We start from the raw sequence: 14,367 nt of genomic DNA, 5'->3' as shown, positions 1-14,367 counted from the left end.
TGTTGAGGATGGGAACTATCTGGTTCTGTGCAAATGCAGCCTTGGCACTGTCGTTGCCAGAGGCTACACAAAACATGTTAATATACTGGTAAAGGCTCAAGTAAGTGAAAGGCTAAGCAAAAGTTTCAGGTCTACTTGGCAGAATTAAATGTACATAAACATAACTCTTAGAAACGCCCTGAGACCTCCGGGTATAGGGCGGTATATAAACTCAATAAATCATCATCACAATCATCATTAGAAAGGCTTGCATCCCCTCTAGGACAACACTGGTTTTAATTGAGTCCCAAAATTTGGAATGATATTTTAATCTACATGCAACAGAATTATACCCTTCTTAAGTAGTTCTTTTGGTGGATTCACCTAGCTTGGACTTGATGACAGATGGATTTCTGTGAAGCATCTAGTGCCATGGCAAAAAAGATTTGCACACACCATAATTAGAAAATAATAGGCGTTTGGATAGTCCAACATCCTGCTTCCTTCAGTGGCAATTCAGATGCCCCCGGACATCTCAAAAGCAGGGCACCCCCCCCAGCTGTGTGCCCTGCAATATTTGGTGCTCAAAATGCCCCTGAACCTGGCTAGTAGTCATTGATTTCCCTTAAGCATGCCTAAACTCCTTTTAAAGCCAGCAAAGCTAGTGGTTATCACTAATCCTGTAGGAGTGAATTCTGTTAGATGTTGTTTGACTTTATTTTGCCTGACCTGAATCAACAGCCATTCGGTTTTATTGGACATCTGAATTCTTCTGTTTTGAATGGAGCGGAATTCTCTAGCCATTTTCTCCATAATTTGCAGCTTTATAAGCCACCATCATGTCTCACCTTTTGTAAACTAAAAAGTCGCAAAAGCTTTTAGTCTTTCCTTATAGGAAAAACACTACAGCCCACTTAATCTTAAATTGCTTTCTTTCTTTTTTAAAGCAATATTTTCTTTTCTTTTTGGGGGTGGGGTGGAACTTATTTAGGATTACATATATTTATCTTAACTTATAAATATATAACACAAATAAATTTACATTTTGTAATATAAAATACATACCATAACCAACACCCTCCTAGAACAATGCAGATTTGGCCTGCAAGTCTAGTTCTGATAAGGATTTGGCCTGTGGAGCAAAAAAAAGTTCCCCATTCCTGCTGTAGATGGTAAAAATTGACCCAAGAGATAAGCTGCCCTTGTGCTGTCAGTTTTTGATACAGAAGTTGAATCAGGATCTGAAATTTCTACCCAGGTTAAAACAATTCAAACTCTCTTAACAGATATCACCACTCTAGTCTATCAAATCCCCTTTTGCCACTTAGAAATAACAATATAGACTTTAGGTTCTTGAGCTCTCTCATACTGATTGACCTTTATATGATGGTAGATATTTTATTGTTTCTCAAAAATTTATTGTTTCTCCAAAAAACCCCACACAAAATCCCTCAGTCTGATCAGTATTTATATATATCAGAATGGTAGAGTTATAATACTCAGCAGATAAACCATCTGGGCTAGGAAATTTGCCATTTTTAATTAATTAATTTTCAGCCTTCTGGTATTGTAAGTGGGGCTTCTAGGTTTTCCGCCCTGATACTCATTTGATTTTTTTTTTGGTAAATATAATTTTCTGCCATAATTATTTCTCCTTTACAGAATTCACCTAACAGAGCAGCAAATTTTTTACTAACTTTCCCAAGTGAATTATGTGAACCATAAATACATGCCAACATGATTTCTTTCCTCAGCATTGTACCTTTAATCATAACTACCTTTTTAAATTTTAAATGTCCCCTTTTGCATTTGGGAACCTAAAATTGGCGAGTGTTACCCAGAGAAAGCAACTATAAGCCTAGATAGAGGAATATAGCCCAAGGAGCATGCAGTAGGCAGCCCCCACTGTCATCAAACTAATCTGGAATGTGGATGTGATTCTGTTTTACCCATGCAAGTCACAGCTTAGATCAGGGATGGTCAACTCCTAAGAGACTGCGATCTACTCACAGAATAAAACATGGGCAGTGATCTACCCCTTTTTTGGGGGGGGGTTCAGGTCAAAGTTGATGAGCTTTTTTTAGGGGGAAAGGGGAAAAGTCACTCACTAAAAAATCACCAAGGAAACAATCAGCCTCATGGCAAAAGCTCTGTCTTCCGTTCTGAAGCTCAGGCAACAATGGAGGGTGGGGCGAGGGGGTGGGGCACAAATATATTTTTAACTGAGGAAAGGGAACCAGTGATCGACCACAATCTACCAAAGCCTCCCGGGGATCTACCAGTAGATCGCGATCGACCTGTTGGACATCCCTGGCTTAGATGTTCTCATATATTAGGCTTTGATTCATTTGTACATGTAGAAGAACATTTGCATAGACTCTCTCCATTGTAGCTAGTAACCTGTCATCATGCTGGGGGTGGGGGTGGGGCTTTTTGCCAACTCCCCATTTCATAATTCTGTTTCCACTCGGCATAACCCAAAATTTCGAGGAAGTTTCTGTTTTTAGCAGAATATGGTACCTGTGCAGACTAATCACACTCGGCGCTGTAGCAGCTTTGCAGAAAAGGTGTGCTGCATTTTGTGGATCCTGAACCGGTGTGGTGTTGTTTCCCACAGGGTGGTGAGAACGTTGGCTTTTCTCACTCCGACCTGCCACATCACCGGCTACAGCAGCCCCTGGATCAAAGACACCAGCCTGTGCGGAAGGTCACGTTGACAAAAGGAACAATACAGCAACCACATCAGCACCAGCTGGCACAGATCCACTCACTTCCCCAGGGGCTGAAAAGCATCCCGGGGATACATCAGGCAAAGAAGGTATGGGTTCACAATTTGTATTAAAATCACCTTTGTAATTTGTTTGAAAGAATAGCCAGGAATGAATTCCCACGGTTATTCAGATGCTGAACCAGTTAAAACATGCCAGCTGCTAGAGAAGGAGTGAAGAGAGAGTTGGTGTGTCAAGTATTTGCAACTTTTTTGTATTGTCATTTTAGCGTTAAAGTAGACTTATCACCTGAAACTGTCTCAATCTGCATGGTGTTTCTAAGGAGAACTTAACATGATCTCCACCACAATGAGCACCCATCATGTTAACAGAGAGCTCACTTTCTCTTGCTGTGCAAACCTATAGAACTTTGTTGCCGTTTTGTGCTTCAGGGTGTTGCCCTCTTAGCATTGGACTTGTCTTGCAGACTAGCTAAGCTTTTCAAGCTCTGAATTTGGAGAGCTGACGACGCCCCTGGAAATCAGAAGGCCAGGGAGGCGAATGAAAACTGCTACGGCAAACCCCCATTTCCAGCTCTTAAGGGAAACGGTGGCATAACCTTTCTGGTGCTGTTGCTTCCCCCCAGAGAGGAAATCCTTGTTACATTGACATGTCTCCATATTTGCACATTTATAGCACGCAGGGAGTCTGAACCGTTCGGCTGTCAGTCCAGCGAACAAGCTTGTGTGTATAAAATTTGCCAACAGCAACATGACACCTTTTAATCGGTCTCCGCTTTCATCATCTCCTTCTAAGTGAATTACTAACTTGCGCGTTACCTGTCAGATTCAGTTAGGCGAAAGCAAGTAAATAGAAAGAATGCAGCTTACTTTTGTTCTTGGCAGGTCATTACGCACGGGAGAGGCAGAGGCATTGCGGGCCAGATGGGCCGAGGACGCTTGATGCCAAATAAACAGAATCTGCGAGTGGTAGAGTGCAAACCACAGCCCTGCATTGTGTCAGTTGAAGGGCTTTCTTCATCAACCACGGATGTCCAACTGAAAAACCTGCTGATGTCGGTAGGACCTATTCAGGTAAATCACCCTGGGCTTGTGTTACTTGTGCCAGAAATCTTTCATCTTACAAAGCTCAATGTCTTTGATGGGAGGACGAGGAGGAGGAGGCTTTTAGCAGTTAATTACATATATTTAAAGATGCCTCCCCTCCCCCCCCCCACCCAGTGTGTCTGAAAGGAAAAGGCTTCTAGATAAAAGAATGATCTCAACTGTGATGCAGCAAGTACAGAGTGTCGTTCATCTCAATGCAGTGTCACACAAATGCCTTTCATGGTTGTTCCAGACCTGCTCTTGCTAAGGGTTCATCGTACTCGCAGGAAAATGCTGTGTCCTCAAAAAGTACAGAGAAAATAGTCTTTTAAGAGGGAAAAGTGTTCAGTTAGATAACACATCTTTTGGCTGATGGTGGACTCTGCTGCTTTACTAACTCCAGTGTTTATCATGAGCAAGATTGAGCATTAACAATAAGCTTTTTGGATATGACTTCTTCCCTCACGCCCACATGTGGATAGGTCATAAGTGGTACTTAGGTTTTACCACTTCCCCACCACACCCAAACCAGGCGAGTCCTGTTGTTTGATTTGCAGCATATCCTCTAAGCACGGACACTGAAATTGCTAAAGAAAGTAGTTTCATCAGGGAGGGCTGAAGACGATCCTGCAAGGGATCTTCAAGATCAGATGCTCACCTACATGCCATGAGGGGAGCAGGAAAGAAGAGCACAAGGCTGGGTCCTGCTTTCAGTAAAGTCAGAATTCCCTTTACTGAAGAAAATGTCCCTCCACCCCCTCCATTTTATTCCCACTCTGCATCTCGCTGGTAGTCATATTGTCTCCCCGGAAAGGTATTCTTCCCAAGGTCAGATTGGGGAATGGAGAATTTGGTTGTGCCTTCCACAGTTGCAAGTGGAATTGGGAGCAGAGCATTTGGTCAGTATTTTGCAGGGTGGGGTGTATGTTCAGATTGTTTCATCGAGGAGGAGGGTTTTTCCAACCTTATGGTGTAGTGTACGAGAGCAGCAACTTCTTATTCTCCCCTTCCTTGTCTGTGGACTGAGCAAGATGTGCTAGCTGGCTACCCACTTGGCCATCCAAGGAAGCAAGGGAATTAAGGAGGAGCTGCTTTGTTGCACTCTATCATCAGAGTTTTTGGGAGGGAAGAAAAACAGCACAGCCTTTTTTTTTTTTTTTGCTCCCACCCCCCCAAATCAGGAGGGGTGGGGAGAAATTTTCCGCATCTTCCTCAATCTTCAAACCCAGGTAGCAGCCCTGGTTGATACCAGGAGATTAGGAGTGTTCCTTACAGAATATAGTTGGATAGAAAGGGCCAGCTCTGTAGTTCTGAGGCGTTACACTTCGCATTTTGTTGCAATGGAAAATGCTTCAATTTGCAGTTGTGATCACCCACTCCTGATACCTTGTTAATGGCATTCTGCCTCAGGATTGTGAAAGCATCACCCAAATAATCTTCGTTCACCTTGTACACTCCTCAGGAAGTACATAGGGCTGATTCACACCCCGAATAGTTGCCATGGTTTGTACCTTCTTTCTCAACCCTATAGAGGTTCCTTTGCTGCCAGATGAAAAATTCTCCCAAACCTCATCAAGGTTTTTGGTAGAGGGATAATAAAATAACTTGTACTCCAGCACAGTTACAGATTCCAACAATGCATTTCAAAATACAAACAGCTTCCCCTTTAAAAAATATTTTTGAAACCCACTGGGAACATGATCAATCCATACAGCTTTTTCTTTTTGTGGTAAGCTTTGTTATGGCCTTTTGCACAACTTTGCACAATTTACATTGTGATCCTATGCATGTCTACTCAGAAACATTTTTCAGTGAATTAAATGGGACTATTCAAAGGTAAGTGTATTTAGGAGAGTCGACTTAAGGTAATATATCAAGTTTGCATTGTGATGGAGGAAAGTACGGGCAGAAAACCAGAATGGGGAACCTCTGGCCCTCCAGTATTGTTTGGACTCCACTCCCATCAGGCACAGCAAACATGACCAGCTGTCTTGCCAAATGCAGGGTGGTTCTTTTAGAAGAGATTCAGAAGCGATACAAAACAAAAGTGGGTGAGAAGATGATTTCATTCCTAAACAGCAAGCAATATATACATACCAGGCATGCGCTTCTATCTGCCACTTGGAAGTCCTCAAGAATTGGCGAAGTGACTCCCCCAGGTAGCCTCAGTTTGCACAGCCCTGCGGCACTCCCCCAGGAGTGATGCCAGGTAGCCTCAGTTTGCACAGCCCTGCGGCATGAACTTCCCCCAAAAAACTGCCCAAACCATGCCTCACTTTCCAATAACAATTTCCTCCCAGACTGATTAAGGCAGCTGTGTGTGGGTCTTCACCTCCTCCCAACTTATTAGGACATCAGAGAAGGTTCTCACACCTTCAAAAACTTAACAGCTGCAAGGGAGGGGGAAGGAACAGAGGCAGGAAGGGTAACCATTTCCCATACACCAGTGGTCAGTAATGATGGAAGTTATAGTACAGCAACACTTAGGGGACCACATATTCCCCACACCAATGAATGAGTTCACCAGTTCATAGTGTCTGCACATTTAACACTATCAGTGCAGTGCAGTTTATAATGCAGAGTGTCTGGATAGATTTTTTCAAATCACATGGTTTTGCCCTAGGGAAATAATCTGCTACTACTCTCAGAATCCTCTGCTGTGTACTAAACTCCTTATAATGTTGAGGTAATATGACTGTTCCCCTTCTACCAGTGTGAATTGGTAGGTTCTCATGGACCATCCATTTAAAGATTTCTTGAGCCTCTCCACCTTAATCCGAAAGATGAGTACAGTGGTGCGTCGCAAGACGAAAAGAATCCGTTCTGTGATTCTCTTCGTCTAGCGGTTTTTTCGTCTTGCGAAGCAAGCCCATTGACGGATTAGCGGATTAGCGCTATTAGCGGCTTTTAGCGGCTTAGAAAAAGGGGGGGGGAGGAAAAAACCCCTGCAGGAACTCGCAAGACATTTTCGTCTTGCGAAGCAAGCCCATAGGAGATTTGTTTTGCAAAGCACCTCCAAAACGGAAAACTCTTTCGTCTAGCGAGTTTTCCGTCTTGCAAGGCATTCATCTTGCGGGGCACCACTGTACTGGCATAGCAGCCTGTTGTTGCAGTGTTGTGCCGACTCAGTAAACTCCACCCCAGCCTTCCCCAACCAGATACTTTCAAGCCTTTTGAACTGCAACTCCCTCCCATCAGCCCAACTAGCACCAGCTGAGTCTGATGGGAATTGGAGCCCAAATACCTGAGAGTGACCAGGTTGGGGAAGGTTCCTCTGCTCTGAAATGTTAGTTACCTGTTGGCCATTTATATGTTCAAATGAATTCCTGGAATTCAAGGCTGACAGCTCTTTGCAGCAGCACTGCCAGGGAATATTAACAGGTTATCATCACAGTGTCATGCTTGTGAAAACCACTCCTCCATTCTTTGGAAACAGTCCCCCCCCCCCCACATACAGTTATAAAACTTGCTTTGTAAAGGTGGCGGTCCAGTTTCATGTTAAATATTCCACCTTTTCACTCCCTAAAATAATAATATAATGCTTAATATGACATGCTAGAGCAGAGAATACGCGACACCATCATATATTGATTCATTAATCATTGATTCTTTGTATTAGTTATTTGTATTAGCTTAGTTATTTTTGCAAACTTTGTGTTGAAGTGTGTTTAAAGAGAAAGATGTTTTTAACATGACAGGTGTCCTTTAAGAATGTAATTAAAGGTGACTCCTTGTGGCTTGAGGAAGGGGAGAAAAAGTGACTGTGCCTTTTTCAATGTGTCCCACTTGGCATTCTTAGAGTGATGGCACAACCTAGTGCTCACTTAGGGTAATGTAAGGATTGTTTGTTTTAAAGCGAGTAGCTTGTAAATTAAAAATGGGTTTGGATCAAAATTGATGTACCATCACATGTTGCAGGGAACCTTAGGTTGGCATGAGAATAAGATTGCATATGAACTGATGAACAACCTTACTTTGGAGACGTCTACATTTCTTTGTATTCTGTGCAACAGCGAAGAGTCCCTGCATGTTTTACTTACACACACAAAATTCTTGTGTGTTTCTGCCTTTCCTATTTTGCCAGAGACAGATTTTAATTCTGAGTTGGTGTAGCCATGTTTTTATAGCTGCTTTCCACATCAGCTATATGTTAGACTCTTAACCTCTGTTCCTAACTATTCCCATTCCAGTTGGTCGTTAAAGAACTTTGTAACTAAAAACTAGTACAGTGGTACATTGGGTTAAGTACTTAATTCGTTCCGGAGGTCCGTTCTTAACCTGAAACTGTCCTTAACCTGAAGCACCACTTTAGCTAATGGGGCCTCCTGCTGCTGCCGCGCCACCGAAGCCTGATTTCTGTTCTTATCCTGAAGCAAAGTTCTTAACCTGAAGCACTATTTCTGGGTTAGTGGAGTGTGTAACCTGAAGCATATGTAACCTGAAGCGTATGTAACCCGAGGTATCGCAGTACTTGACTTTTCTTTTTACCCTACTCCCTCCAAATCTTTTCCTTTTGTGTAGCGGCTTATAGATTCTAAACTCGACGGTGGGGAGTATCATATCCGCCCTGAAAGCCTTTTCTTGGTGCAAGTGCTTAGTAAAAATGCTTCAGATAAATAAGTCTATTGCAGGAATAGAAGTTTGGGGTGGTGAATTCTGGTGATGCTGAGTGCCTTGTCATCTCCTGCATTTTATCCTTTGGTTTCCAGAATGCATTGAGCTAGGAGTAAACTGGTTGCAGTTGAGAGTGCAATCCACAAATAACCCAGCTGGTCCTGTCCAACTGAAATATACAAAAAGTGCTTCTGACTACATGCAGAGTGTAGCCCGACACCTCCTACCCAAGTGGAAAAGGGGCTACACAACAAGTGGCCTGGCATCCCTACAAACCTGAGTCTTTACACCTTACTTTTTAGAAATGGAAAAACGGTTCCTAGCTCCCTTGCAGGCTGCCTGGAACAAACACAGATTGCCTCATCTCCATCACCCCCCCCCCAGCACTGGTTGTTTGTTAATTAAATAAATTTGTATACCACCCTTCATCTGCAGATCTCTGGGTGGTTCACAGTATAAAAATACAAGATAAAAACACAATTCCCATGTATTGGTGGACTCTATTTTTGCCCCACTCCGACACAAGGTTTGTGCTCAGTCCAGCAGGAATATTCAGTACCTGAACAAAAGACCAGTATGTCACAGTCTGGTTCACAGGCAGTAGAAGTCCCAGCTGAGGACAAGATGGCGGGGTGGGAGCAGGAAGGAGAGGCCAGAAGCCGGGAGTCAAGAAGCCAAGGGTCCGAGGGTCAGGAATCAAGGAGTCACAAAGTCAAGGGTCCAAGGATCAAGAAGCAAGGAGCCAAACGCAGCAAGGCAGGAAACGTGTTGCTGTGGCAAAAGGCCAAAGGGAAATGCTGACCTTAGATCCCTTCCTGGCTTTTGCCACCAGGTGCTGTGAGTTACCAATCGGCCTCACCTGTGCGGCCACGCCTTGCCTCTTCAGAACAAACTTAGGAAGGCCCCAGTCCTGCAAAGTCCTACTGGTCAGAGGGCCTGGCTCCTGCACACACTCCTGACACAGTAAGCAAAATCCAAACTTCCACAGAAGTCCATTCCAGCCCTTACAAGAACTCTCCCTCTGCCTTTCTTTGAAATCAGCTCCTGAATATGATAGAAAGAATGACTGGGGGTAATTTGGTGTGTGGAACTTTTGTTTTGTATTCTTGGACAGAAGCTGGGGGTGGGGGGGAGCGATCCCTTGTTCTTTGCCTTCAACAGAAGACCAGGACAGAGTGGGGCTTTTAAGGTTTTAAGATTGGATTATTAAGAATATAAGGCTCTAGGAACGTGCATGAATAAGCTAATACAATGGAACCAAGAGGGGGACTGGAGGGAAGTCAATCGAGTTAAGATTTGTGATCTGAATTGCTATGATTGATTTGTTTTGTTTTATACTGTTTTTATATTGTTGTGGCTTTTTAAAATTTTGCTTTTTGAAAATTAATAAATAGTTGTTGTTTTTAAAAAGGACAGAGTGGGGCTTTGGAAGAATGGTAGATCTACCAAGGTGGAAAGAGACAGCAGAGGTGGGCAGGACTAACAGGCAGAGGAGAGAATGTGGCCTCCAATTTCCTTGGCTTAACAGAGGGCGTCTCTTTCCCCAGATATGCACTCCAGCCTTTTCTGGATGCCTAGTATAGTTGCTGGAGTGCAGCCCTCCACTAGAAATGCTGCCAACAACCAACCTTCTTCCAGTGTGGCTGGTGCAGGGGAAACCATAGAAACCATGGGTGTTGCCTGCTTTGAGACTCAAGCCAGCTCCTATCTGCATTGCTCTGCCCTTCCATTGTGTCACACTACAGCAGGATATTCTTCATTATTCTGTGGACATGAGGAGGGAAGACTTTACAATGCAGAAATTTCTGGATCCGTGCACAGGCCCGTTGCTGGATCCTTCTCAGTCAGGGTCAGGCAATCCTGTATCAGGAGGGGTTATAGCTCGGTGGTAGAACACATGCTTTCCATGAAAAGGTTGCAAGTTCAACAAACAGGGAGAGTGAAGAGGTGAATACCATTGGTCTTAAGGCTGACCAGTGAAACTCCACGCTGCACCCATAGCAGCAAAACCAGACGCCTTCATTTGTGCCACCTGCAATAAAACATGTCTCTCCTATATTGGTCTCTACAGCCACAGCAGGCACTGTAACTCTCCAGCTATTTGACTTTATGCCTAAAGTCTCCTGAGGCAGACGGTTGCCAACAAAATAGGGCTGACCAGCTCCATGCCCATGATGACCCCAAGCCGCTGAAAGCCAAAGTTGGCTGGCCGTGCTAGTGTGTGAACGAATGTTTGAAACTGGCTTTATAAATGGAGGTTTCTGCTAAAAAGATGTACACAAATACTTAAAGCTGAAAAGAAACTTTAGGAGAGAACGCTTTGAAGGGAAGTGTGCAATTCATGGGTAGTTGAAACCTACACCAGTGACTCTTGTGGAGTCATTTTGAAACACAGTGCTATATATACAAAATACATCTCTGTATTCTATGGAATGCTAGAAGAACAACTATTTTGGTTAGTGCTTGAAGGTTAAAATGATGCTTCTATTACCGTATTCCACAAGTGGAATTTGAACAGTCTATAATAATGTAACCAAGCTATGCAGACTTAACTCCATTTTATGTGTTTTCCTAGCACCTGTATTTGGAAGCCCCAAAGCAGACGCTGGTCCAGTAAGTTATTAGCTGATAGTTGGATCAAGTTACTTAGTATAAGAAGTTTATCTTAATTTCTTCTTCATGCAAAACGAAGCATTTTACTCAAAATATTAATAATTTTCCTGTTTGAATTTGCCAGGCTTATGACCACAGGAACTCACAGCAGAGTCTCCTGGGAAAGAAAGTAATAAATGATTGTTAAAAAGAAATTGATATGGTATACTCTTCCTTTAAATCATAAGGAGACTTGAGTTAAAATAAAGAAAATAAACATTGTTTGTGCAAGTTGCACTGTTTAAAACAAAGCTCAAAACGTACAAAGAGAACACAGTCCTTTAAGAAAAAGAACGTTCCTTCAGGCAGCAAGAGAGAGAATCTGTGCAAGGAATCAAATGTTCACTTAACAATGAATGAGCTTTAAACAAAAATCTGAAAGAATAATATATTTCTTATCAGAAGTGCTTAGCACTAAACACTTCAGCCTGTGACTTGGAAACCATTCTAAGTCTTGTTAGCTAATGTCATTGAGAAACTTGGCATAGCTAATTAAAAACGCCAAATAATTAACACAATGGGCAGTATGGTGCAATGATCATGAGTTGGAACAGGCAGGGAGCCCAAAGTGAAAATTTACTGGCCGCTCCCCTTAAAGTGTTTGGATACCATCGTTGAACAAAACAGATCCAGAATTGAGTGGGATGGCTAGCTTACACACTTGGCTCCCCCATGCCCTCCAGCAGCCCCAAGGCTAGGACTTATCTTTCCCCCTCCTGAGACCCCAGGCACTCAAAACATGGAAGTATGTGCCACTGTACACTCAGCTTGGCTCTCTGATTTTGGGGTGGTTTTGTGCAAAGCGGTTTTGCGCAAAGTGGCCCTGGGTTGACTATGAATTAATGCGGTTTGTTGGAGGAGAGCCCCAGTGGCCAGATAGGTTTGACCACCACACTTGGCCTGCCCCAATCGGAGGTTCTTCACCCCTGGTTTAATCCATATCACCAGCTCTGTCTGCACAGAGAGTTTTATATAGAATGTTGACTTGAAAAATGGCGCAACAGCTAAATACAGCTTCTTCTTTTCTCCCTCAATTGGCTGTCACAGGAGGCTGGAGGCTAAAGCACTGGGAGGATGTCCTGCGGTAGTTGAGAGAGAGACACCTAACTTGGTTGTGAGAATCAGTTATTAGCAGCAGGGCCGAAGAAGTTTCAGGAGAGGGGAGAGCACCAGTTGACACAGGAGGAATTGCTGCATGTCGCTGACGGGGAAATGACCTCCTATGGTTACTTGTCCCTCCTGTTGACTTATATGGACCTTTAAGCATGCCATTCTCTTCAGGGAGAAGAAGGAATTCTCCACCATAAGTGACTGTTCTGTGGGAGACAAAATCCCAACCTAGATACTTTGACTTTTGTTTTTGTAAGCATGTTTTTTAACTCAGTGCACAGTGGCGAACATTGACTTTACAAAGAATTTCATTCACCTAGTTATATGTTGGCAGTGGGGAAATGACCTGGCAGACTGAATAGTGTTCCTGCTGTTAAAAATGGGGCACATACCCGGAAAAAAAGGGTAGGGGGGTGAAAGAGTGCAGACTTGAGGAGACATTTTTTGCCCCCCACGATCTGTTTGCCACAAGTTCTTGCTGAGATTTCCTGCCCAGCTTAAGTCATGATGCCGAACCCCACAACTTTGTTTACTCGGGTTCCTGTTGTAAAAATTTAAGATTAAACAGTGCTTGCTATAAAAGTGCCATGATTGGGAGGTGTTCATTTAAATAATAATAAGAAGAAGCTTTGTTGCAGTCTTCAAGCTGCAGACTATTTTTTGTTACATAAAGGAACACAAGGACCACCAATACATTTTATAAGGATGTTAAGAGAACCCCTCTACCAGAGTTGCTAAGCTAAAGTGGGTGTCTAAGAGTTGTTGGTTTTTTTTAAAGTAGGTTTCGGTTTGTTTTGTGTTCATTAAACTTCCTGTGAGGTTTCATGGCAAGCTTCAGAAGCCTTATTCAGATATAAAGTTGGCCTTTGTTAAATTTATTACTTAAGATCTTTAAAAAAATCCTAATAAGATGAAAGGCATTTTTCTTTTATCTATGAAGACCAATGGATACTGCTGGTATTTGTGTTCAATTTTTTAATTTTTCTTATGATATGTATTTAGGTCACAGATTACATGTTCTTTTCACACACTCATTCTTGATAGTGATTTCCATGTTTTGGATTCCCATGAAAATGTGTGATCATTTCTTTATGAATGGGTTCATAAAGAAACTTGTATTCATTCCAGAAGTGTTCAGGTAGAAATGAGTGTTGGTTGTGTAAAAAAACAAAAAACCCACCTTGTCTCTCAGGACCAATTTACTTTCAATGGGGAAAATAAACATTTCTGTATCGTGTTAAGAGTTAAAACAAGCACTCTGTAGCCAGCATCAGGAAGAGCTGTTAGAACCACTTGGGAGGAGCTTTAGAAGTTGATATAATTGCAGTGTGAACTGAAATATCTTTACATGTCATTCACCTTCTGGAACATCAGTTCATCCTGTAGGAATTTTGCCCATTGGGAGCAGACATTTCAGATAATGAACAACTAATTGACCGGTTTCTTTTCACTCCATAACGCTGTCACTTGCTCTCTGAACTCAGCAGAAATGCATATTTAGAGAGAATGGATGTGTTCTGACATAACACTAAACTATGGTTTGTTGCCACATGAACGGTTCTCATGCCATCCCTTCTCCTTCTGCAAGGCGGCTGTGAGGAGATTGGAAGCATTGCCTTCCATTTTCCAGTACCTGCAGTTTATTGTTATGTTCAGAACAGAACTGTGGTTTGTTTAACCATGGTTTTACGAAACAATTCAACTTCTACACTGTGGTTCAAAATCCTGGCTTGTTCAGAAAAGCTGCATTTAAAACTAATCACAGTTCCCAATTTGAACATAGCACAAACCTTGGTTCGTTGCAGATGAAAGAGGGGTGAGGGAAGCACTTAATGCATGTCATGTTATATTATGTTTTATTGTTACACCGGAACACAGTCATTGTCCAGAACTTGTTTAAAGATAGCAGTTCAGAATTCACACATTACCAAAACAATTGCCTTCAGCTAGTTTTCTTGACGCTGTACAAAAGAATACAAGCAAATTCAATTGTTTTTATTTCACTTAATATGTGTAACTGGTTATTTGCTGCACTGTTTTCCTGAATTGTTGCTTGAATACTAGAATGTCTAAAGCTATTGTTTTCATCCCTGTTTGTCTATCATTATTTAGCAATAAATGGACATTCAAGATTATTTCGCACAATATTAGAAATGTGGTGGTGGTTTTCAAATATTCAAGTGGCCAGCTGATCATTC

At 42.5% G+C, this 14,367-nt stretch overlaps 1 protein-coding gene across 4 annotated transcripts in view; it reads left to right on the top strand.

The window, feature by feature from the left end:
* The window catches only part of RBM33 (RNA binding motif protein 33), an 88,122-nt gene that overhangs the window by 67,765 nt on the left and 5,990 nt on the right, over positions 1-14,367 (top strand). For 2 of the 4 annotated variants that reach the window (XM_081163495.1, XM_081163493.1), the window contains exons 16-17: positions 2,597-2,797; positions 3,593-3,781. In XM_081163495.1, coding sequence (XP_081019621.1) covers positions 2,597-2,797; positions 3,593-3,781 — 390 coding nt within the window. Of the gene's footprint in view, positions 1-2,596; positions 2,798-3,592; positions 3,953-10,982; positions 11,021-12,106; positions 12,752-14,367 lie in introns of those variants that run through there. The other 2 variants (XM_081163494.1, XM_081163492.1) reach the window with 2 other exon arrangements.

The sequence above is a fragment of the Podarcis bocagei genome (genome assembly GCF_964188305.1).
Source record: "Podarcis bocagei genome assembly, chromosome: 12".
In the NCBI taxonomy this organism is placed as follows: Eukaryota; Metazoa; Chordata; class Lepidosauria; order Squamata; family Lacertidae; genus Podarcis; species Podarcis bocagei.
This window is presented reverse-complemented; position numbering and strand designations above follow the sequence as displayed.